This window comes from Macaca fascicularis, chromosome 3 (assembly GCF_037993035.2).
Source record: "Macaca fascicularis isolate 582-1 chromosome 3, T2T-MFA8v1.1".
NCBI lineage: Eukaryota > Metazoa > Chordata > Mammalia > Primates > Cercopithecidae > Macaca > Macaca fascicularis.
In genome coordinates, this window is record NC_088377.1 from 6891291 (window position 1) to 6918635 (window position 27345).

At 39.2% G+C, this 27345-nt stretch overlaps 1 protein-coding gene across 10 annotated transcripts in view; it reads left to right on the forward strand.

The window, feature by feature from the left end:
- Nucleotides 1-27345, forward strand: part of DSCAM (DS cell adhesion molecule) — an 855708-nt gene that overhangs the window by 751902 nt on the left and 76461 nt on the right. For all 10 annotated transcript variants that reach the window (XM_065541361.2, XM_065541362.2, XM_074033985.1 and 7 more), the window contains one exon: nucleotides 3398-3531. In XM_065541361.2, the coding sequence (XP_065397433.1) occupies nucleotides 3398-3531 (134 nt within the window). The remainder of the gene's footprint in view (nucleotides 1-3397; nucleotides 3532-27345) is intronic.

The window sequence follows — 27345 nt, forward strand, 5'->3', positions numbered from 1 at the left end:
CTGTTGTGACTATGTTGGCCTAAGGTGCCTGTGTGACCCCTGGTGGAAACGTCTCAGCCAACTGGACACATGAGACACAGAAGCATTTACAGCTCAGAAGGGATGTCCAGGTGCATTGGAGGAATGTAGAAGAGAGAATTCTCTGAAGGCCACATTCTTTACTGCAATCAATTAAACTTGTATGCAGAACTTCTCTCTACGATGCCCAGGAATTCATGAAAACTTCCCAAGCTTGTTTTGACCTTCGTAAGAAAAACTCAGATTACCAAAATGGGTGTGGTCACTAAGAGTGTTTCAAGAAAATATGTCCCAGACAGACATATACCATTTTTTACTCCATCATCTGCCATCTCTGTCTTCTGCAACTCTCAGTGTCTGGTGTTTGTCATTCACCAATGAGTCACAAAGTAAAGGGTATTATCATTTAATGACATTTAATCTAAGGACATAAGGATGGTTATTAGAGATGATAGCTAGAACTTATTTAGCGCTTACTCTACAGAGAACGATAAATAAATCATTTACATGAAGTATCTCTTGTAATTCTAACAGCAAAAACATAAGCCAACACAATTATTGTAGATTTATAAATGAGGGAACTAAAGATTATTTGAGTAGTTAATCGACTTGCTCAGGACATGGAACTAAGGGGTAGAGCCACATGAAACCAGCAGTGGGGCTCCAGGGCCCACACCTTTAAGCTTTATGATATTGTCCAAACCAGAACGAAAATGTTAAGTTCTAGCTCTGAAAAGATTAGCTCAGTCATCCAGAAAACGTTTCCAAAATGCCGTGTTCTTCACATCTTCTACGTTGTTATTTTATTGTACAAAGTTCTGGTAACCATACAAGGAAAGACTGTGCAAGATAGATCATGAATCCATGTAGGAGGAGTCAACTGCGAGTTTAGATGGTGCAGTCAAAGCCCCTTGATCGGCTGTGACACAGGCGTGCTCATGGAAATCCTCAGTTGAAACAAGGAATCGCCAAACTTTACAGTGGCCAAGAAGTACCTGAAATGCTGCATTTTAGCTTAATACATATAAATATGTATTCACTCCCTAATCATTCTCTAATCACATGACTTAGGATCACTTCAAGTTTTGGGTGAAAACATTGGAGTTCTGTGCCATCTTTTACTCCATGAATTGTGTATTTAATGTGTAGCATCTGCATTTTTCAACTGGTGTCTCAAGAGCATGTGACCATTTATCAACGATCTATTTGCAAATGGAGACAAATCCACATGTCCCATTCTTCTCAGTGGTCCTGACCAAACATAGATCAGCCTTCTTCCTTCCTTCCTTTCTTCCTTCCTTCCTTCCTTTCTTCCTTCCTTCCTTCCTTTCTTCCTTCCTTCCTTTCTTCCTCCCTTCCTTTCTTCCTTCCTTCCTTCTTTTCTTCTTTTCTTTTTTTATCCTTCCTTCCTTTTGTCTTCCCTTCTTCCTTCCCTCCTTCCTTCCTTCCTTTCTTTTTTCTTCCCTCTTCCTTTCTTCCTTCCTTCCCTCCTTCATTCCTTTTGTTCTTCCCTCCTTGATTTCTTTCTCTCTTTAATTTCTTTCTAACTTACCTCTAAGGAAGCCTTTCCAAAGCAGTCCCATTAACTGTCATAGAAACAGCTTTCTCTTGCACTTGAATTTCATTGGTTTATGTAATGAATTAACTTACAGTATTACCCGTGACAGGTACATTTGTCACGAACAGGTTGGAAACAAATAGAATTGACTCCTCTTCAGCAGCCATTCAACTGGTTGGTGCTAAACTACTTGGCCTCCTAAAGAGGAGATGTCCAGCAAGAGTGGTCACTGTGGTGAACACCAACCAGGGGCTTTATGGAAAGGACTGAGAGTGTTGGCTAAGCTAGGTGTCTACCAGGATTAAAATCCTCAGGAAACGTTCACTCTGCCCTTGTCAGGAGGAGCCCTGGCAGCTCTGAACTAGGTTGTGGATGTCTTAGACATTGCCCTCACCTGATAGGGGTTTGTTCTCATGGGATTTCTTAATCCAGGATCTATCACTTATGTGTGTTACCTTTTCTAGACCTTCCACTGTCTGCAAGACTTGCCAAAACTAGATTTTATATTTTCAAATGGTGACTATGTCCAACCCAAGTTAGTTCTCACCAGAGCTCTTGGTTTTGTTATGCAGACTTAGAAGAGTCAAGATGACAATTATGAGATGCACATTCAACTCCACAACTATTTACTGAGCAGTTGCATTGCCGTCAAAGCAGTAAAAGACTCACAGCCTTCTCCAGGGGCTTGCAAGGGACTTATATGGGCTTGAATTTCAGTGCCTCCATCAATGTGCTTGCCCTCCATGTGGACAGTGAGGTTAATGAGGAACAAAGCAAGAGCTCTGATGCCTTTCTCACTGGCACCTATGACATTTTGGCATCTTCTGTGTCTTGGTCATCTCACCCCATCCCTCACCTCTTCAACCTGGAAAATAAAAGAACAAGAGGAGTGGGGCATGCCTTCAATCTTACTCCCAAATCATGCTTAATATTGCTGCCACCATGTTCTGCCTTCTTAGCTGGTTTACAGGGGAGAGTTTGTCTTACATGGATACTGTGAATCTTTGACACAATAATCCCTATTCATCAACAATATTTCCATTTCTCCTGAGCCCAAAGTGGTGCCATTACAAAATGACTGGGGTGAGGGAGGGTGGGGTCTCCATGGCTGAGGTAGTTCACCCTCATGCTTCTCAAATTCAGGATCCAAAAGGTTCATCCCCAGTACATTCAAAGCCAAAAACTGCAGCAGAAATAAGACTGATCCAGAAGTTAATTGTCCAGTTATCCAGAGGCAGGAAGTCTCCAAGCACTGAAATGGGCTGGGAAGGCTCCCCAGGACAACAGGGACTAGAACTGACTGTATTAGGTCCTAGAGCTACAAAGAACCACAGACTCCAACATTAGGAATGTATTTGCTGTCTCTGAGTTCTGGAGGCCAGAAGTCCAGAATCAAGGTGTCTGCAGGGCTGGTTGTCTCTGAGAGCTTTGAGACAAGCATCTGTTCTGGGCTTCTCTCCTTGGCTTATAGATGCCGTCTTCTCCCTGTGTCTTCACATCATCTTCCCTCTATACATGTCTGTCTCTGTGCCAAAACTGGCCTTTTTATAAGGACACCAGAAGTACTGGATTAGAGGCCACACTAACAAACTCATTTTAACTCGATTGCCTCTGTAAAGACCCTACCTCCAATGACAGTGTCATTCTGAGGTCCTGGGGGTTAGGACTTCAACGTTTGCATTTGGGGGGACACAGCAGAACCTGTAACGCTCGTCCTCAAAGAGCTGAACAGTGAGCATGGAGTGGGGTCGTGTTGGGAGGCGTGGGCCCGCAAGCCCAAGTCGAGGCCCCACCTTGTGACTAAACGCACGGCTCTTCCAGTTCCAGGTCCTCCCGCGGGCGTGAAGGCAGCGGCGGCCTCAGCCTCCATGGTCTTTGTGTCCTGGCTTCCCCCTCTCAAGCTGAACGGCATCATCCGAAAGTACACTGTATTCTGCTCCCACCCCTATCCCACAGTAAGTTGGCAAATAACCAAGTGCCTTTCAAGCGTCTGCCAGGGACGAGCTGCAGGTGCTCGTGCTGGACAGTTTCATTCCTTTGTTTCCCACCTACTTGGGTCTTTCCAGTGGTTTTGTTTTGCCCCTGCTGTCTCCACATACAAAGCAAAGTCCTCATTTACACCTCATATGAAAATACGCTCCTGAATCATGACAAGGGGGACAATTGTCTGGAATTATTGTTTATTTGGTGAGTTCCTACTAAACTGCCAGCAACCTGATCAAAATCAAAGCCCAGAGGCCTTAATTGTGCCTTAATTGATAGTCAGTGGACAACACCTATTGATTTTACTGTTGGACTCATCATGACGGGCACTTCATGCCTTCCCTCCCTCCTTCCTTCCCTCCCACCCCATCCCTCCCTTCTTTCCCTCCTCCGTCTCACACTGGGAAAAGAATAGCAGGCAAAACCCTATTGTGCTAGAAATGAGGGATTTTCATGAAGATCTATTACCCTTACGGTTACAGCAGTCAGCCTGGTTCATTGTGAAGGAACTAAAAGTTATTTACTATTTCAAAGTGTGGTTTTTGTTATCATTCATATTATTCCTGCTGAATAATTATTATAAAATTAGACTGCTTCTGAGACCACACCAAAACATATCAAAAAGGGAAATTAAAAAAAGAAATGTTGAAATCACCCACCAAAATTGATGATGTCTTCATAGAAACATTATGACATTTTCTGCGGCAGGTGCCGTGTTTCTTCCATCTTTGCATCTCCAGCTTCCAGTATAGAACTTGACACATGTAGTCATTCACTAAGCGTCTGTGGAGTGAATATACACACTGGTTTTGTTTATTTTCTGGTAAAATACACATAATGTAAAACTTACCATCTTAACCACTTTGATTATCGAGTTTATCAATGTTAAATACCTTCACATTGTTGTGAAACCATCACCACCATCCATCTCCAGAACTCTACAAAACCAAAACTCTATCCCCATTAAACACGAATTCCCCATCCTCCCTCCAGCCAGACCCTGGCACCCACCATTCTACTTTCTGTCTCTGGATTTGACTCCTCTAGAGACCTCATGCATGTGGAATGATACAGCATTTATCACTTAGTGACCGGCTCGTTTCACTTGACATGATATCCTCAAGATTCATCCATGTGGTAGCATGCGATGGAATCTCCTTCCTTGTGAAGGCTGAAAAATAATCCCAAACAAATTTATGGATTAATAATCAAGGTGATGTGTTTGTGCAAGTTCAGAGTCCACAGGGGCCCTTGAGGCCTGGTGTACCCCAACAGTGAGTGTGAGCGAGAGAGTGTGTGGGCTTGCTTGGCCCATGAAGGTCTGTCTGTCTGCTGAAAAAGGTATGTGCTCTACTGCTTATGCATTCATGGCAGTACGCTGTCCTTGAAGTCAATACATAAATATAAGTGGTCTGAGTTAGGCTCCACAGTGTTTTTATGGGCTTCTTATGTCATTTTCAATATGCTGTTAATCCTCACTTGCTGAATCCTACCATCAAAGCCCAGAGATGTAGAGCACCGTAGACACAGAAAAAAAAACTGAGCCTTTGTGCCCTCTACTTAGAGTGGCAATTCTTCGAGGACCCCCCACCCTGCCCAGGGTGGCCTCCGATTTTCTCCTTAACACTGACATGTCCCTGTATTCACCAAAGAGAGACAAAAATTATTGCTGAAATAAAGCGTACTCATTTTCCACTAGAACTTGAATTGTATCTGTATTAGTATTCGCTCATTCATTCATTGATCTCTTTGCTACGGGATTCATGTTTGCTGTTTTGACTCTAACAGGCTAGAAAGCACCTAGCAGGGTACAGAAACACCAGCAGCTTCCTCTCGTTTTGTCTTCTCAATCAGATATTTATCTGTAAACTAAAAATCCCTACCTGGCTTATTTGAAATGAGTCCTTAGTGACTGATGCTTGCCGAGGAAGCCCCTCTTTGTGGATGATACAGGCTGTATCTGGCTCTGTCCTCCCAGCCTGAGAATTACATACAATAAAAAGAGGAAGAAAAAACATCCTATCCTGAAAATAAAGTCACACAGATGTTGTTAGATGGGGTAGAAATGCGTTTCCCCGGGATTTCTCCTGTCTCTTCGCCCACAGAACAATGGGATTTGACCTGCCCAGGATCTTAACAGTACACTCTTAAAAGGGACAGTAATGAGGGCCAGCCAGGCCTGGTGGCTCACGCCTGTAATCCCAGCACTTTGGGAAGCCAAGGCAGGAGGATCACTTGAGGCCAGGAGTTTGAGACCAGCCTGGCCAACATATGAAACTCCATCTCTACAAAAACTACAAAAATTAGCCAGGCGTGGTGGCACATGCCTGTAATCCCAGGTACTTGGGAGGAGGCTGAGGCAGGAGAAACTCTTGATCCTGGGAGGCGGAGGTGGCAGTGAGCCGAAATGACACCACTGCACTCCAGCCTGGGCAACACAGCAAGACTCCGTTAAAAAAAAAAAAAGTAATGAGAACAAACCAACCAGAAAAAGGTGGGAAATAACAGCTGAGATTTTTATCAGGGTATCTCTGTGTTGCCTTTTGACCATATTAAAAAGACTAGAGACATAGAAATATGATGAGCAGGTGCCTGTGTTCTTCCAGGCGGTGATACCTAGAAAGTGTTACAAGGAGGTCCCAGAACCCCAGAGCACCCTCATCGAAGTGAAGTGAACTAAAAACAGTTCCATCTCCATATCCACATTCCTATCTATCTATCTTAACCATCATTTAAGACCAGGAGGCCTATTTTTTACATCAAATAATATCGTTGAGAGTCAAGGTCAGAGATAATTATTTCTCTTCAGAGGTGAATATTTGCAAAGAGTATCTATTATTCTGTTTTAAATATGAAATGATCAAGAAACTTTAAAGTACAGGAAAGAAGAGTGGTTTTTTGTTTTATTTTGTTTCTTTGTTTTTTGTTTTTTGTTTTTTTCCGTCAGTTTCTGCAATTTGACTTTCAGTAAACTGGATGCTGTCAAGTGTTCTGAGGTATTTGCCTTTCTGGCTATGTGTACAAATGACCACCAGAGGGCAGTATGAGCTCTAGATATTTTCCTTACTCAAATCTGAATTTTTTTATTTGAAATGATTTCATAGTTGAATGTAGAACATAGGGGGATAAATCAGGACACAATATGCCTTGTAATTTGATCCTTTTTATAAGAGTCCCTCAGATAACCTCCTCGCTGATGTCAATTTCTCTCAAGATCCCAAATCATCTCCCTTTCTTGGGAAAGGACCTTGTTAAAATAGAGCTTTTTTATCTAATATGTGACATATAATGTCTGCTAATAGGCATTTATTTCACGGTGCTGTCTCAGTTTAGCTTACAAAAAGCCATTAGAATTTGAAACATTGCATGTGGCCCGATGACAAGTTAGAGTAACTGAGAAGGAATCTGCAAACAGGTTGTCTAAAGATGGTGCTGACTGAGCATGAACCTTCCCTCGGGGGTCCAGCAGTGCAATGAGATATTAAACTCCCCAATCAGAGATTCAAACCGCAAAATCTCAAGTCATTTGATTCAGAGCCTTATCCCCATAATTTGCAGATTCTGGCTATTAATTTTAATATATAATGGTTTGAATGATCAAACAATCTATTATAAGCAATGAAAGTCCAAAGACGTGAGACGGCCCTTTTAAGGTTCAGGAAGGAAACAGCCAAGCTTCATTTCCTCCCTGATGCTCCGGTCTACATAAAAGCAGTCTGAAAAAATTTTACATACAGACTGCTTTTACTGTATACACATTAAATAAGCATTATGATGTAGACATTGTCTATTTCACAATGCTAATCTCATTTACAGAGCTTAGAAATGTAAAATTAGGAAGCACAGACTTCTCATTAATGAAAACTAAAAGTCAGAAGGCATAAAATATTTCTGAGCTGTGATTCACATTGGTTATTCCAGTTTCAGATGATAATATTATTCAGTTCCTATACATAGTACGTGCTCAATAAATGTTACTGAGTGAACCAGTAAGAATACACCACTACTCTTCTTACCCAGAAGACCTGGGCAATTAAACTCTCCACAGTGTAGACCACAACTTAGAATTAAACAAGTCTTCTGGGAGGCAAAGTAGCTCACCAGGTCCAGACAGCTTCCCACCCCAGACAACAGGTGTGTGTTTGCCTCCCAACCAGCTGCAGACTGCATTGAATAAAGCCATAGTCAGGCTGAGGGCGAAAGGGGACTTCCGAGGACCAGAAATGTGCAGGAATCTCAAGGAGTGGGAAAGTGGTATAACGTGGAATCCGGAAGGCAGCATCTAACATGCTCAAGTGTATCTACAATGATACTCATCACAGTGTTCATTCTTCCCCTTTCACACAAAACAGGGACCTCCCGGCTGTATTAAAATGTCATTCCTCCCTTCCAGTACCCTCCCTATTTCATGTCACTGTAGCATATAGTGACACTACTAGACAGCAGTTTGCTTTTAAAATCCTCCTTTTCTTAGCTTCCATTATCTTGTTTTTTATTCTTTGTTGCTTCTCATCCCTCTGCTTCTCACCCTTAAATGTAGGCATTTTCCAATATTCTTCCTTTATCTCTTTTAATGTTCTTCACTATCTCCGTGGATCATTGAATCTGCTCTTATAATTTAACTATCATTTGAAATTAAAGAGTTCACATTTTTTATTTCTAATCCTGACAATCTTAGAGAACCATCAGTCCTATATTTCCAACTTACCACCATCTGCGTACTCAGGAAGACCTCCCCGGTACTTCACATCAGTGTGCCCACAAACACATTTATACTTGTCTCTCCCTCTCTTCCTGTGTTCTAGTTTAGCTGATGATCTAACAAAATCTGCTGCTTTCTGACCAGAAACTCCGAGCTACCTATAGTTCCTCTCCTAATCATTCATTCATTTATACCACAAATAAACATAGAGCACTACTCTTACACCAAGCTTTGAGCCAGGTTCTGAATCACATCACTCAAGAGATGCTGAGTTAGGGGGCATCACAAACAGGCCTGAATCCTCAGTGATTTACAACAACCAACGGTTTTATTTTTCTTTCACGATCATGCTCATTGTGAGTGTATGGCAGTCCGTGCCGTGTTATCTTCACTCCAGGAAGGACCCAGGCAGGTTTCATGACAAAGAGAAAGAAATCTCTGAGGCTCTGACACAGGCATGTAAATGCTCCAGCACAAATCATGGGCCAGAATCTGTCATAAGATTCTGGTCCATGTCTTAACCACAAGGGAACCACGACGTATGCTCCAAACCCATACCCAGCAGTTCTAGGAAAGGCAGGAAACACTGGACAATGTCACCCTTCTGTGTGATGTGACGGAGGACACAGCAGTGATGTGTACAGCACGGTGCAGGGGTGCGGACGGGGACGGGGGGTCACTCGAACACGGGGCCAGAGACGGTTGCTTGGAACACACAGCTAGTCCTGGCTTGCAGGAAGAGAAGAATCTTACCTGAAGAATCAGAAGCAGGAAGGGGTAATATGATCAGAGGAAATAAATGAGCAAAGTGACATCATGTCACAAGAGCCCTCTGCAATGTTTGTTTGTTTGGGACGGAGTTTCACTCTGTTGCCAGGCTGGAGTAGTGGCACAATCTTGGCTCACTGCAACCTCTGCTTCCCAGGTTCAAACGATTCTCCTGCCTCAACCTCCTGAGTAGCTGGGATTACAGGCGCCCACCACCACGCCAGGCTAATTTTTGTGGTTTTAGTGGAGACAGGGTTTCACCATGTTGGCCGGGCTGGTCTCGAACTCCTGACCTCAGGTGATGCGCCCGCCTCTGCCTCCCAATGCAAGGTCTTCTTAATCTCCTTTCCTTTCACACCCACTGCCCTTGCCTTGCTTCAGGTCCTCCCCCAGGGAACCAAAACCAAGTCAGAAGCCTTCCCACTGCCAGGCTCAACTCCCGGTCTGCTGTCCACATCCCTGTCACAATTCATTTTTCCAATCCTGAATCTGAGCATGTTATTCCTTTGTGCAAATTTCTTGGATGACTTCTCATTTTTTACCTAAAGACATTGAAAATTCGCAATATGACCTAGATAGAGTTCCAGAATCCAGCTGCAGCTCCTGTCTAGTTTCATATTTTACTAACCTTCTTCCATCCGGTGTCTAAGTAATACCATGTCTCATATGTGTCTGCATTTGTGTACGTGTGTGTGTGTCTGTGGGTGTGTATGTGTGTGTTGGATTCTCCTTGCCTTTTCCATCTCATCCTCTTTGGTAAAAATGTTTATTGTTTAAAGTTGAACTTAAATGCTATATTTTTATTTCACCATTTCTTAGCACTGGCTACATGTTAGGCACTGGGTGCCAAAAGCTTTATACCTATGGTTTTTGAACTTGTTCTATGGTGACCTGCAATAGAAAATGTAAGTTATAATCACACTACGAAAGTACACGCACACCACAAACTTGCATTTACTACACGTGATGCCCTCTGATATTTTCTGTTCCATTTGATTTTTTTTCTATTCTATTTCATTTTGTTTTTAAAGTGGTTGTCATGTTCCACTAAATTGCTCCTGTGACTCACATTTTTAAAAATACTGTTTTGCATCAGTTAATTCTGGTGACTATCTTACACAGGAAGCATTGTGATTGTTATCTTCATTTACCGATACTGAAAGGAAGACTGTACAATATGGCCAGAGCCACGCAGGTTAGCAAAGGAAGACGGGACCTGCAACCCACAGGGGGCTGAGTTCAGAGTCCCAGCTCTTTGTCCTGATGCTTACCTGCCTTCCCTGGGATGTCAGCTCCATCCTGCCCCAGCGTTCCCAGCACTGATTTCAACCTCACTTTGACATAACCACAATCTCTCGCGTTGTTCTTAGACATGAGCATAAGCTGGCAAACCTGTTACTGTGCTGAAACAGTGGATGCTCCTCAAATGTGTGTTGAATTAAATTTTACAGATTATGACTGTGAGTCTTCTAAAAGAGGTTAAATTGTGTAATGAAGCTGTAGCTTAATAAGGCAAGAAATTGTGTTATGTACTTTGGGATGCTTTGTATCCCAGAAGGATTTGGATCGAGTGCCTGTGCTTTTAAATCACTTACATAGAAATCATTCTTCCATCATTTTATTTAAATGACTTAAGGGTAAATCTTTTTTTTTTTTTTTTTTTTTTTTTTTTGAGACAGAATCTCACTCTGTTCCCCAGGCTGGAGGGCAGTGGCGTGATCTCGGCTCACTGCAAGCTCTGCCTACCGGGTTCACGCCATTCTCCTGCCTCAGCCTCCCGAGTAGCTGGGACTATAGGCGCACACGGCCATGCCCGGCTAACTTTTTGTATTTTTAGTAGAGACAGAGTTTCACCATGTTAGCCAGGATGGTCTCAATCTCCTGACCTCGTGATCTGCCCGCCTCGGCCTCCCAAAGTGCTGGGATTACAAGCATGAGCTACCGCGCCCAGCTGAATATCTCTCTCTTTTTTTTTTTTTAATAATAGAAAATCTGAAAATTATGGAGATACCACAAGTTAACCTAAAAATAGACAAGTGTGTTCCATTTACACACATGTAATGAATCATGTACATGAGACCTTTGTGGAGTGCTTCTACATGGCAGGCAGATGCTAGGCTCTGTATGTTCTTGGATCATCCAAACATTATTGAAGCCCCAGCATCCTGTCATGGAATCATATGGCTGGAAAAAAACCTAGAAGGGTTTCTTTGAGGCAAGGCTACATCTAAACATCCCAGACATATGAAAATCAATTCTGGTTTTATAAAATTTCTTGAGAAGTCTATTCTTGAAGCTTTCTTGGAAATATCTTTGTATTTCACGGCTGGTTCTAATGGAATGCAGTTCTTTACTTTTTAACTTTTATTTTACGTTCAGGGGTAACGTGCAGGTTTGTTATAGAGGTAAACTTGTGTCACAGGAGTTTGTTTTACAGATTATTCATCACCCAGGTATTAATCCTAATATCCGTTAGTTGTTTTTCCTGATCCTCCCCCTCCTCTCACCCTCCACCCTCCAAAAGGTGTGTGTTGTGTGTTATTCCCCTCTATGTGTCCGTATGTTCTCATAATTTAGCTACCACATACAAGTGAGAACATGTGGTATTCGTTTTTCTATTTCTGTGTTAGTTTGTTAAGAATAATGGCATCCAGCTCCATCCATCTCTGCAAAGGACATGATCTTTTTCTTTTTCATGATTGCATAGTATTCTGTGGTATATATTTATCACATTTTCTTTATCTAGTCTATCATTGATGGACATTTAGATTGATTTCACATCTTTGCTATCGTGAATAGTGCTGCAATTAATATATGTGTGCATGTGTCTTTATAACATAATGATTTATATTCCTTCAGGTATATACCCAGTAATGGCATTGCCAGGTCAAATGGTATTTCTGTCTTTAGGTCTTTGAGCAGAGTTGCCACACTGTCTTTCACAATGGCTGAACTAATTTATAATCCCATCCACAGTGTATAAGCACCCCTTTTTCTCCACAACCTCACCAGCATCTGTTATTTTTTGACTTTTTAATAATAGTCATTTTGACTGGTGTGAGATGGTATCTCATCGTGGTTTTGATTTGCGGTTCTCTGATGATCAGTGATGTTGAGCTTTTCCTATGCTTGTTGGCTGCCTGTATGTTCTCTTTTGAAAAGTCTCTGTTCATGCCCTCTGCCCATGTTTTATGGGATTGCTTTTTTCTTGTAAATTTGTTTAAGTTTCTTATAAAGGTTGAATACTAGACCTTTGTCCGATACATAGTTTGCAAAAATTTTTTTCCCATTCTGTGAGCTGTTTACTCTGTTGATAATTTATTTTGCTGCACAGAAGTTCTTTCATTTACTTGATCCCATTTGTCCATTTTTGTTGTGGTTGCAAATTGCTTTTGGTGTCTTCATCATGAAATCTTTGCCCATGCCTATGTCCTGAATAGTAGTATTACCTAGGCTGTCTTTCAGGGTGTTTATAGCTTTAGGTTTTACATTTACATTTTTAAATCCATCTTGAGTTGATTTTTGTATATGGTGTAAGGAAGGGGGCCAGTTTCAATCTTCTGCATATGGCTAGCTAGTTATCCCAGCACCGTTTATTGAATAGGGAATCCTTTCCCCATTGCTTGTTTTTGTCAGGTTTGTGAAAGATTAGATAGTTGTAGATGTGCAGTCTTATTTCTGGGTTCTTTATTCTGTTCCATTGGTCTATGTGTCTGTTCTTGTACCAGAACTATGCCATTTTGGTTACTGTAGCCCTGTAGTATAGTTTGAAGTCCAGTAGCATGGTGCCTCTAGCTTTGTTCTGTTTGCTTAGGATTGCCTTGGATATTTGGGCTCTTTTTGGTTTCAATTGAATTTTAAAATAGTTTTGTGAAGAATGTTAATGGTAGTTTAATGAGAATAGCATTGAATCTATAAATTGCTTTAGGTAGTATAGCCATTTTAAGATATTGATTTTTCCTATTCATGAGCATGAAATGTTTTTCCATTTGTTTGTGTCATCTCTGATTTATTTGAGCAGTAGTTTGTAGTTCTCCTTGTAGAGATCTCTCACCGTCCTAGTTAGCTACATTCCCAGGTATTTCATTCTTTTTGTGGTAATTGTGAATGGGAGTTTATTCCTGATTTGGCTCTCAGCTTGACTGTTGTTGGAGGACAGGAATGCTAGTGATTTCTGCACTATCCTGAGACTTTACTGAAGTTGTTTATCAGCTTAAGAAGCTTTTGGACCGAGATGATGGGGTTTTCTAGATATAGAATCATGCCATCTACAAATAGGGATAGTTTGACTTCCTCTCTTCCTGTTTGAATGCCTTTTATTTCTTCTCTTGCCTGATTGCCCTGGCCAGAACTTCCAATACTGTGTTGAGTAGGAGTGGTGAGAGAGGGCATCCTTGTCTTGTGCCAGTTTTCAAGGGAAATACTTCCAGCTTTTGCTCATTGGGTATGATGTTGGCTGTGGGTTTGTCATATATGGGTCATATTATTTCGAGGTATGTTCCTTCAATAACTAGTTTATTCAGAGTTTTTAACACGAATGGATGTTGGATTTTATCAAGAGCCTTTTCTGCATCTAATTGAGATAAACACATTGGTTCAAAATAAGGGGATGGAGGAAAATCCTGTAAGTAAATCAAAAACAGAAAAAAGCAGGGGTTGCAATCCTAGTTTCTGACAAAACAGACTTTCAACCAACAAAGAACAAAAAAGACAAAGATCTAACTGTCCTAAATGTACATAATCCTATATTTTATGTAATGGTAAAGGGTGCAATTCAAGAAGATTTAGCTGTCCTAAATATATATTCACCCAACACAGGAGCACTCAGATTCATAAAGCAAGTTCTTAGAGACCATCAAAGAGGCTTAGACTCCCACCCAGTAACAGTGGGAGACTTTAACACCCCACTGACAATATTAGACAGATCATTGAGACAAGAAATTAATGAAGATATTCAGGACTTGAGCTCAGGTCCTGAATTAGATGGATCTGATAAATATCTACAGAACTCAAATGGATCCGAAAGATATCTACAGAACTCTCCACCCCTAAACAACAGAATATGCATTCTTCTCATTGCTACATGGCACTTACTGTAAAATTTACCCTATTAATCAGAAGTAAAACACTCTTCAGCAAATGCCAAAGAACTGAAGTCAGAACAATCTCTCAGACCACAGCACAAATTCAAAATCAAGATTAAGAAATTCACTTAAAACTCTACAAATTACATGGAGATTGAATGACCTGCTCCTGAATGACTTTGGGGATTAATAATGACATTAAGACAGAAATCAAGAAGTTCTTTGAAACTAATAAGAACAAGGATACAATATACCAGAATCTCTGAGACACTGCTAAAGTGGTGTTAAGAGAGAAATGTATAGCACTAAATGCCCATGTCAAAAAGTTAGAAAGGTCTCAAGTTAACAACCTAACATCACAACTAAAAGAACTAGAGAACCAAGAACAAACAAATCCCAAAGCTAGCAAAAGATAAGAAATAACTAAAATCAGAGCTGAACTGAAAGAGATAGAGACATGAAAAACCATTTAAAGGATCAACAAATCCAGGAACTTGTTTTTTGAAAAAAAAATTAATAAAATAGATAGGCTAATAAAATAGCTAGGCTAATAAGGAAGAAAAGTGAGAAGATTCAAACAAGTACAATCAGAATAAATAGGGGGGATATTACCACTGGCCTCACAGAAATACAAACAACCATCAGAGAATATTATGAACACCTCTATGCACATAAACTAGAAAATCTAGAAGAAATGGATAAATTCCTGGACACATACACTTTCCCAAGACTGAAATAGGAAGAAATTGAATCCCTGAACAGACCAATAATGAATTCTGAAATTGAGGCAGCAATAAGTACCCTACCAAACAATAAAAGTCCAGGACTAGATGGATTCATGGCTGAATTCTACCAGATGTACAAAGAAGAGCTCATACCATTCCTATTGAAACTATTCAAAAAAAAAATGAGGATGGGGGGACTCCTCCCTAACTCATTTTATGAGGCCAGCATCATCCTGATACCCAAATCTGGCAGAGATGACAAAAAAAAAAACTTCAGGTGAATATCCTTGATGAACATCAGTGCAAAAATCCTCAACAAAATACTGAAAAACTGAATCCAGCAGTACGTCAGAAAGCTTATTGATATGGTTTGGTTGTGTCCCCACTCAAATCTCTTCTTGAATTGTAGCTCACATTTTCTCCATGTGTCATGGGAAAGACCAGTGGAAGGTAATTGAATCATGGGGGTGGATTTTCCTGTGCTGTTCTCATGATAGTGAATAAGTCTCATGAGTTCTGATGGTTTTATAAAGAGCAGTTCCCCTGCACATGCTCTCTTGTCTGCCACCATGTAAGACATGCCTTTACTCCTCCTTTGCCTTCTGCCATGATTGTAAAGCCTCCCCAGCCATGGGGAACTGTGAGTCTATTAAACTTCTTTTTCTTAATAAATTACACAGTCTCTGATATTTCTTCATAGCAGTATGAAAATGGGCTAATACACTTATCCACCTTGATCAAGTAGGCTTTATTCCCAAGATGCAAGGTTGGTTCAACATATGCAATCAATATGATTCATCACATAAACAGAAGGAAAGACAAAAACTACGTGATTATCTCAATAGATATGGAATATGTTTCTAAATCTTCTCTTAGTGTTTAGTGCAGCAATTTTTGCCTACTTGTTTGACGTCTATTCTTTAAGAAAGTGGAAGGGAAGTCTATGTTGTTTTTTATAAGTTTATCCTTTAATAGTGGTCTTTTTTCCCTGTTATCCTATTCACAGCGTATTAGTCTGTTCTCATACTGCTAATAAAGACATACTCAGGATTGAGTGACTTACAAAGGAAAGAGGTTTAATTGACTCACAGTTCAGCATGGCTGGGGAGGCCTCAAGAAACTTACAATCATGGTGGAAGGGGAAGCAAACATGTCCTTCTTCACATGGCAGCAGCAAGAGGAAGTGCAGAATGAAAGGGGGAAATGCCCCTTATAAAGCCAGGTCTCATGAGAACTCATTCACTATCACAAGAATAGCATGAGGGTAACTACCCCTATGATTCAGTTACCTCTCACTGGGTCCCTCCCACAGCACATGAGGATTATGGGAACTACAATTCAAGATGAGATTTGGGTGGGGACACAGCCAACCCATATCACACAGTGACCCAGCCAATAACTACTCAATCTTTCTGTTGAAGCTGTATTTCAGTTTTCTCCTCATATTGTTCTCAGTGGTCATTGGTCTGCTAGGCATTATGTAAAGCCATTCAATTGCTATAACTGGTAAAATGCAGATGGCCTATACTCAAGGTAGAAATCTTGGCCTTTAAAATTCTGAGCCCAATCGTGTAATTTATAGAGCAAAGGAAAACATAAGCATATATTCCACTAACATTTTCACACAGAAAGAGGCCCTGGAAATCTCTTTTGAAGGTCAGTCTCAGAAGACTGCCTGCCCGATTTGTCAGATAGCCTGTCACTAAGCATTTTGACTTTGAGGTAGCATTCATTCAGACTAGGTAGCCTAGTATGTGTCACCCTGAATGCACTTCCCTATTGCTGCATAGAGCTTTCTGATTATCCATAGGCTAAAATGCTCTTTAAAAAACTTGACTTTGTTTAAGTAGTTTTAGGTTCACAGAAAAATTGAGAAGAAGGTACAGAGATTTTCCAAATACCCCTGCCCCTACTGCACAGCCTTCTCCGCTATCAACATCCCCCAACAAAGTGGTACGTTTGTAACGATGGTGGAATCTGCATTGACACATCATTATTAGCCAGTGTTCATAGTTTACATAAGACTTACTCTTGGGGTTGTACGTACTATAGGTTTGGACAAATGTTCGATTACATGGATCCACCATTATAGCATCATGCAGAAGTTTCACTTCCCTAAAGGCCCTCTGTGCCCCACGTATTCATCCCCTCACCCTCTTAACCTCTGATCTTTTTACTGTCTCCAAAGTTTTGCTAAAATGCCCTTTTTATCAATCAGCTTTTGGAGCTTTTAGAAGATTCCAGCTCTGAAAACATCTCACCTTTTTGACTTGGCCCGACACAGACATATTGTATGATTTAAGGAAATAAATTGGTCTTAAATCATTTTTCAATTAACACTAGTGGAAACAGCTATTTTTTCAATATTGTAAATTCTGCATGTATTATTTTTATTACTAAGAATTGTGTTTCTCATTAACTTCTTTCTTGTATGTGAGAAACCATATGATAAACTAGTATTTTTGTACAGAATTGTTGAATAGGTAACAGCAATCAAGTTAAATTAATAATGCACCTTTGACAGACAGATAATTTTCGTGGCAGGTGGTATGACAACGAAAAAGGTATGAGGCAAAATTGTAGCAAAGGAAGAGTGTATTGGTTGGAAAGAGCCTGTTAACATAAGTATCTGTAATGCCAGTTGGGCTAATTGGGTGATGCTTCTAATTCTAAACAATTACATCAAGAAACTAGTTTTTCTCATGCTTTCTCTGGATAACAACTTTAATATAGTTGCAAAACATTATAGCAATAACTTTTATATTTAGGTCAAAAAATAAAATATTTTATATTTGAAAGGCTTTTTAAAAGTAGCCAATAGTCTATGTAGTTATATATATATATAGTCACATATATAAATATATAGTGACTATATATTTATATATAAATATATATGACTATATATAATATATATTTATATATTATATATATTTTATATATAATATACATATAATATATAATATATAAATATATTTATAAATATAAATATATATTATAATTATAAATATATAAAAATTATATTTTATATAATATAATATATTATATATTATATGTGTATTATATATAAAATATATATTATATATAAATATATATTTTATATATAGTCGTATATATTTATATATAGTCACATATATAAAATATATATATTATATATAAAAATATATATATAGTCATATATATAATGGTATCTATAGTAATCTCAATAAAAGGCAGAGGAAACTACCAGAATTGCCTGGCTGTTATCCCATTTCTACCCGTGTTGGCCCCTCAACCTGTGCCTTTAGGAAGATCTTTCTGCCATGACATCCTCTTTTATAGATGGGAACTGTGAAATAAAATGGAAATTAGATCAAAATATATTATACATAAGATTTTTAAAAATCTTAAATTAATACAGTGAACTGCTTATTCTTAATGGAATCCAGGCCATTTCTCTGCCACTAAACAGAAAGATGTTAAGCATTCTGAAAGTGCCTTACCCTATAAGTAAAAGAGCTATCAACTTTGTTTATTGCCTTGGGGGAGTTTTTATTTCACTGCTGTGAACATTCTATCTGTGAAATCACAACCTTCAAGTTTTTTTAATTGCATGTTAATAATTAGCTATCAGAGCTTTTTAAAACATCGCATTTCCTTGATAGAATTAGTTTTTCATTAAAAAGCTAATTGAAATTTTTAAAAGTAGAATTCCTTTTATATCAGACAGGCTGAATAATTTGACATGAACAGCCTATGGCTCTGTAGTCATTTTATACTCATTATTTTCTATTGTACTCAAATCATTTCTAGGTCATTACTAAATTCACCTAATACAACAAGAATTTCTTCAGTCTATTCCGGTTACTGGTCATTGAGTCCCAACTCTAAGCAATGCTCTGAACCAGGCTCCCTGCAGAGTGAGTAGGGGGATGGGTCAGTAGAGGGAGTAGAAAGGTGGGTCAGGGAGCCTGACCCCCAGGTAGATGCAATAAGCACATGCAAGACCATAACCCACAGTGGAATAAAGGCAAACACTATGAAAGACAAAGGGCAGACTTAGCCGCTGATTGAGAGGACTAGAGAAGGCTCTGCAAGGTCTGACAGGTGCAGCTATGAGCTAAATAATGTGAGGGGTTTGGAAATGAATTTGGCAATTCCTGGGCAAACATCTAGTTTTATAGACATGACCAAAGAGTGTTTAAAGCGCCTCACTGTGGCTAATTGTATCTTATATACTGGTGAAAAGCATCTTACACATAAAAAGAAAAATATCACATCAACACCACAAGGCAAAAATAATTGTGGAATGAAGGTAGGTCTAGAAAACACTGTTCCCAGTCTTTCCGTGGGTTGACCCTGAAGCTCTCAGAGGAAACTAACCTTCTCACAACCCATACACTCTTTTGACTGGAAGGGTAAACTGTGCACGTTTAGTTCTTTAGGAACCCGCGACTCTACCCAGCAGACCTAAAGCAAAAACACACAAAGACAAAACGCTTGAAATGTGAACAATCTGGCTTGGGTGTCACAAGAGTTATCCCATTAACTGCATTTTCCCCTCTGGATACGGCTTTGGGGAGGCAAACATGTCAGAAGTCTTGTAAAACCTTGCTATAAATATTTTTTAAAACAAATATATGAAGTTTCCATTCATTTTTCACGCATCTTTTAAATATTCATCCATGTCTTCAACTATGACAGGGTTGGTTTTAGAAAAAGATTCAAATGAGTGTATATCTAAATTTTACTAGGAACTGGTCAGACTTCTACAGTACCTCATTTTAATCTTCTGTTTGTTGTGATCATTTCTTACTCCTTGGGGGCGGGAACTTACCTTATAGTCTACACACTGCAACTGAACTGAGTGCATGACCATGAATTAAAGCCCAGTCATTATTTACAAGCCCTTCCTATTACGAGGTATGAAGCTAAGAACTTTTGCCTAGATTTCCTTCCCACAGCCCAAAGGAGAGAACTATAGTCCAGCAAATTTCTATGTCTGGCGTATGGGGTCCTCTAACTCTTGCCGTCATCCCTCATCCACAGACCTCCATACTTTCAATGCAGTGGTGTCTGCCTGGACCCCCCACCACCTCCCACGGTAAATACCATGACCAGCCCACTGTAAGAACAGTATTTGAGATGGTTCATTACATAAGCAACATGCATATTTTACATTTTATGTGTGTGTCCTCAGACCAAATACCCAAACCTTTCCTTGGGAACACTGTGGATTGCCCCTGTTACAAGACATCAATAGAGCAGGATTCCCCAACCCCCGGGCCACAGACTAGTACTAGGACCTATACTGCATGCTTCTTATGGGAATCCAACGAATGCCTGATGATCTGAGGTGGAACAATTTCATCCTGAGACCATCCCATCCTACCATGTCCATCCATCTGTGAAAAAAACTGTCTTCCTTGAAACCTGTCCCTGATGCCAAAGATGCCGGGGACCGCTGAGCCAGAGACAGCCGTGTTCTCATGCCACCACGTTATCTGGTGGACCAAGAAATCAGTAACTTGGCAGCCACTTAGGGCCATTTCAATTGAGACATGATTAATTAATAATAAATGTTAGGTTGCTTCTCAACTTGGATAGAGCCTACGTGTTTAAACACATTTTAGATGAGGAATAACAGGCTTTTTTCTCAGCTGGCCAACAGGAATTTATGACAGATGCAGAATAATTGGCAAGCCCAGTCCACAAATGTCCCATCCACTTCCTCAAGCTGGGCATGGACAGAGCAGGATTAAAAATAAGCCGTGGAACAGAATCCCTGGCATTCTGGTTCAGGGCCATGGGGGATGGGATCCCTCAAGTCCATGCCTGGCTGCACCTGCGTAATGTTGGCTGTTTCTGTATTTCCACAGGCCACAAAGGAACTCTGATATCTTCTCTTCAAACAAATGATTAGCACAATTATTGTAGTCCACTCAAAATTAATTCATACTTTAGGCATAATAAAATCTAGGATGACTGGCATGTCTGTCTTAACTCTAAAGAAGATGAGATTGGAGAGTTCAAAGTCTACCTGAAGAAAAGGAAATAATTAAATATTAAGAAAAGTGTCTTTGTTGCTTCCCCACAGATTTCTCCTTTTGCCACATTTGGTTCATTAATCCCTAAGAAACTCCATTGTGAGTTTGCCCTTCTTTATACCATAGTGTTTATCTGTCGTCCTTGATGGCGAAGCTTTGCGTTGTTCCTTTAAAAAAAAAAAAAGATTCAGAGTCTCTGAAATAGTAACCCAGCTGATATATCAGGAGAAATCTGGAAATCAAAGTGATCCCTTCTCATTGAACATTCTCTGTATTTGGAAGAGAGTGCTACATAATAAAATACGCATGTAGAAAGTAGCAAGTCAGTTTACACACTATTGGATTGTTGTGTTGGAAAATCTGGTATCCAATAAAAAGAAAATTAATGAAATGTAAATATAGTCCATGCTATCCTAACTTACTAAAATATGGAGGGAAATATGGAGGGAAATGCATAAAAAATAAATAGAAACTTCATATATTTGTTTTAAAAAATATAAAATAAGGACATGATATTTATCATCCCTTCTTCTCAGAACAAGCATTTTTGGCTGAGTATTAAGAAAAAGGATTTAATCAACTAGATTGGCTCCACTACACTGAGAGAACTTCTGGTTATTTTCTTCCCATTTTGCTCTTTTTTTCTTTTTTCTCCTACCTCCTCTTAAAATGGTTAACAATGGTTAAGTTACGCACCATCCATAGCTAAGGATTCTGTTTGCAATAAATACTATATAATTTACACTGCATCCCTCTGTTGGAGGCATCTCATGTCTTGAGAGAGGCATCTCTCTTTCAAGACATCCAGGCTTGCTCTGTCCTCTAGGGTCCACCAGTAGGCATCTTTACCCCAGTTCACTCTGGGAGGCGTGGCCAGTCTGGCCCAGCCTCCTCTCCTGTTGTGAGCAGGACTAACCTCTGCCACTGTGGCTTGCCATTAGCCTTCTCAGGGGTGACTCACTTACCAAGCTCTGTGTCCTTCAGACTCCAGGTTCTCCGAGAGATTCCCTAGAGCGCGAAGCCCTCTTCCACTCATAAGAGGGAATGCTCACAGACCTCTCTCAACAGAAAATCCTTGTTCCTGCCCCAGCCTCTTTTGGAGCCTGGAAATGGGTGATTGGCAAAACATCAGAACCAGCAAGTCCTGCCCAGGTGGCCTCACAGCTCTTGTTAGGAAAGAAGGTACTGGCATCTTTAGGAACATTCTCACACTTTAAGATCATTGCTAAAACTTCCAGAGAACAGGAAGAGTCAACTTTAATATCCAGTTACATATATTCCAAAGAAAAATAAATCAACTCTGATGGCTTAAATTGTTCAGTTATCAATTTTCTGCTTGCCCTGCTACTAAGACCAGGAAAATGGTGCCTAATTATGGCAGTCCTCAGAGGAATACACGGTGGCATCAAAGGGTGGTGACATCAGTGCAACTAACTTGCCCAGATAACCAATAGGAGCCACTAACAGCTTGACTTTATTCTTTTTCACCCTAACCTACAGAGAAATGAAGGAAGTTTCTATTAATATACCTTTTTTACTTCAATTCTTGATTAGTCTTCTATATAAATGATGAAACAAATCTTGTTGCATAAGAAACCATATTTTATTGTTGATTTTAGCCACGCATTATGTTACAGGCAAACATTAAAATGTGTGTTTTGGAGGTAATCAAGAACAAATTTTACTTTGTCAACAGGATAAAGTATGGAGTTTCAACTAAAAGCTATGTTGTCTATATAGAAAAAGATCTTTATTTTATAAATATATCTTAATGCTTTCCTGATGCTTAATGTTCAATAGAGCAATGGTTATAATTTGCACATCATTAAGCTTTGTAAAATTAATTTGGCAATGACATAGCCTTGGAGAATCATACAGTGCAAGTGCATACAGTCTCAGGATTGCCTCTGTGGTTTATCAGGAAACAGGCCAAATTCCCTCTGAACTCCTAGAGGGACTAATTTTCCCATAATACTCTAAGACATGACTGGAGTGTTGTAGTGGGAGGAGGGTGGAGGTGAGGTGTAAATGAGTGCATACACATGCACATGCATGCTAGATTATAGGCATGTGTCTAAGGAATCCATGCAAGAGTCTCTCCAAATCATCTGACACTGTGTACCCGCAAATTAAAATTTTGACAATAAGTAATTATCTGACATTATGTTTTGTAGAGGAAGCATGAGATTGTATGACAATTAAGAGATATAGTGAAGATTTAAATCCCCTGTTTAACTGCATAGCTGGTATTGTAACTTATGCAGCCTGCGGAAGCATGTAAGGTTTATTGAAAAGCTAGCAAGGGTAAAAGTAAGCCCTTCTTGTTTTGGTCACTTACAATTGACAGCATAAAGTGTGAGGAAACAGCACCAGACTTGGGACCAGAGGCTCTGAGCTGGAACCATTGTTTTGCACTTGTCTGGCCTTGTGACATCAGTGAGTCACTTGCTTTCTCTGAACCTCAGTTTCCTGATCTATAAAATGGATTCAGCTCTACCTACTCCATATGGCTTTTTAAGGAACAATTCTGACCTATCTAGGTCTATGTCTCCTTGAAGTTCCATTAGTTTTGTTTCATGTAATAATAAATCCTAAACATTTTTTCATCTAATAACCGAGCTTCATATCTTTGAATAATTGGTGAATATTAGGTGAATAAATGTTTAGAATTGTTATGTTCTCTTGATGAACTGACCCCTGTTCTCATTATGAAATTTCTCTCTTTCTTACTGGTAATATCCTTTGCTCTTAAATCTATTTTTTCTCTTATTACTATAGCCACTCCATATTTCTTTCGGTTAGTGTTATCATAGGATATCACTTCCGTTCCTTTATTTTTAACCTATTTGTGTTTTATATTTCAAGCACGTTTCTTGTAAGCAGCATATAGTTGGATATTGCTTTTCTATCAGGTCTGACAATCTTTGCCTTTAATATATTTAGATCATTTGCACTTAAAACTATTATTAATATGTTTATGTTTAAATCCGTGGTAGTACTATTTGAGTTCTGCTGCTGTTGTGCTACTTGTTGCCCTTGTCACTCTTTTTCTGACTCCTTTGGATTTCTTTTTGTAATTCCATTTTATTTATCTTATTAGTTCATTAGCTTTATTTTATGCTATATTTTGTAATTTCAGTAGTTTCCTTAGGATTAACAGCATATGCTTTTAACATTGTAGTGTACTTTCAAGTGGTATTACACACTTTGCATATAGTATAAGAAACTTATAATCATATACTTCCATTTTGTCCTCCCAACCTTTGTGCTATTGTTAAACATTTTACTTTTATTTATATTATATATCCACATTACACTGGTATTGTTTTTAACTATCAACCATATTTTAATAATATTTAAATAAGAAAGATCATATATATTTATCTATATAATTACCTCTTTTTTCTACTTATTTGTGTATATTTATGTCTCTATCTGGTATTATTTTCCTTCCGCTAGAAGGACTTTCTTTAACATTTCTTGTAATGTAGGTCTACTGGTGATTAATTCTTTCAGCTTCTTATGTATCTGAAAAAAGTCTTTATTCAATTTCATTTTGAAATATATTTGTTGAATATAGAATTCTAGGTTGATTTTTTTCTTTTAGTACTTGAAAGAAATCATTCCACTGTCTTCTTACCTCGATTGTTTTTCAAATGAAATTGGCTGCCATGCTTATCTTTGTTCCCCTTTATATAACATGTACTTTCTCTGGCTACTTTTAAGATTTTCTCTCTAGCACTGAAACTAAAACTCTTGAGTAGTGTGATTATGATGCTCCTGGGTATAGTTTTTGTTTTTTTTTTTTTTTTTTTTTTTAATATTCTTGTGGCTAGAATTCACTGAGTATCTTGGCTCTATGGGCTACAGTTTTCATCAAATTTGGAAATTTTTCAACCACAATTTTTTACAACCTTTTTTTGGTCCCGTCTCTCGCTTCATTTAGTGATTTCACTGCATGTATGTTAAGCATCCTGATATTTTTCCATAGCTCACTAATGCCCTGTTAACTTTTTTATTCTGTTTTCTATGTGTCATTTATTAATATGTCTTTGTGAACCTCAAGTATCTGAGACAGGTCTCAGTCAATTTAGGAAGTCTATTTTGCCAAAGTAAGGATGTGTGCCCATGACACACAGCCTTAGGAGGTCCTGACAATATGTGCCCAAGGTGGTCCGGGCACAGCTTGGTTTTACACATTTTAGCAAGACATGAGACATCAATCAATTTTTTAACATTGGTTCCATTGGAAAAGGCAGGACAACTTGAAGCAAAGGCAGGACAACTTAAAGTGGGGAGGGGGCTTCTAGGTCCTAGGCAGATGAGAGACAAATGCTTACATTCTTTTGAGTTTCTGATTAGCCTTCCAAAGGAGGCAATCAGATATGCATTTATCTCAGGGAGCAGAGGGATGACTGAATAGAATGGGAGGCAAGTTGGCCCTAAGCAGTTCCCAGCTTGACTTTTCCCTTTAGCTTAGTGATTTGGGGGCCCCAAGATTTATTTTCCTTTCACATCTTTAAGTTCCCTAATCATTTTTTCTGCAATATCTACTCTGCTGCTAATCAAGTTCAATGTATTTTTTATCTCATGCATTGTGTTTCATTTCAAGTTTAACTTAGGTCTTTTTGTATCATATCTACTTAAATTTTTGAACATATGCAGTTATAATACAGCTATAATACAATTATAACTACTTTATTGCCCTTGTTTGCATAAATCTAATGTCTGTGCCAATTATGGTGAATTTTGATTGATTGATTGATTTCTTCTTTATGAATTATGTTTTCCTGGAAATTTTTATGACAGCTTTATTGAGATGTCAATCACTTTTAAATTCAACAATTCAATGGCTCTTCGTATATTCACAGAGTTATGCAACCCTTACCACTATCTAATTTTAGAACATTTTCATCACCCTGAAAAGAAAATCCACACCCATTAGCAGTCATTCCCAATTTTCCCCTTCCCCTACCCTGCGCCTGACAACCAGTAATCTAATTTATGTTGCCATCAATCTGCCTATTCTGAACATTTTAAATAAAGGGAATCATAAATGTGTGGTTTCTTATAATTGGCTACTTTCACTTAGTGTAATGTTTTCAAGATTTATCCAAGTTACAGCATTTATCAGTACTTCATTCTTTTCTATTATCTCATAACACTCTGATATGGCTTGGCTCCATGTCCCTACCCAAATCTCATCTTTAATTATAGCTCCCATAATTCCCATGTGTTGTGGGAGAGACCCAGTGGGAGATAACTGAATCATGAGGGCAGTTTCCTCTATACCATTCTCGTGGTAGTGAATAAGTCTCAGGAGATACAATGGTTTTACAAGGGGGAACCCCTTTTGCTTGGCCTTATTCTTTCTTGCCTGTCGCCATGTAAGACATGCCTTTCACCTTCTGCTGTGATTGTGAGGCCTCCCCAGCCACGTGGAACTGTGAGTCCATTAAACCTCTTTTTCTTTATAAATCAACTAGTCTCGGGTATGTCTTTATCAGCAGCGTGAAAACAGACTAGTATAGACTCCATGGTATCACTATGACATATTCTGTTTATCCAGTCATCAGTTGACAGATATTTGGGCTATTTGTATGTGAAAATATTTTATTAGGTGTTAAACTTTGTGAACTTTACCTTTTGGAGGACTGGATGTTTCAATTTCTATAAATTCTATAAATATTCTTGACCTTTATTCTTGGGTGTAGTTAAGTTACTTGGGAATAATTTGCTCTCTCTAAGTCTTGCTTTTAAGAATAATTAGGAAAGACTAGAGTGGTATTCAGTCTGGGGCTAATTATTTCCCCTTTGTGGTAAGACCCTTATGCACTATACCCAAAGCATGATGAATCTTGATGTTTTCCAACCCAACTGGTGGGAACAGCCACTACTCCCAGCCCTGTGTGAGTGTCAGGCACCGTGACCTCCAGTTCTTTCAGGTGGTTCTTTCCCTGGCCTCAGGTAGTTTCCTCACACATATCCATGGATCTGCTCAGCTGAATACCCAAGTCAGACCCTCTTCAATCTCCAGAGCTTGTCCTTTGTGTGTAGCTCTCTTTCCAGTGCTCTTCCTTGTGAACTCTAGCTTCCTTCAGGCTCTCAGCTCTGCCTCCTCAGCTTGGAAAGGCTGCCAGGCTCCTGAGTTGAGGAGGCAGAACTCTCTATTTTATCAGAAATAAAATTCACATTGCCCTAAAAAATGCAAAAACTCTGCGATTGTGGGGTTTTCTTCATTTGTTTCCCATTGTTCAGCGATCACTATCATTTATTACCTGATGTGCAATGCCTTTAGAACCATTGTTTTATATGTGGTGTGTGTTCCTCAGTTGTCTCAGGTAGGAGGGTAAATCTGGTTCTTCTTACTCCATCTCAGCCAAATATAGAAGTGCTGTGGCCTGTAATGTAAAGGGATAAATTATTTATTGGTGGCCATCAAAGCTGCTACAGAGAAAAATGTAGATGGTGGCTCAGTTAAACT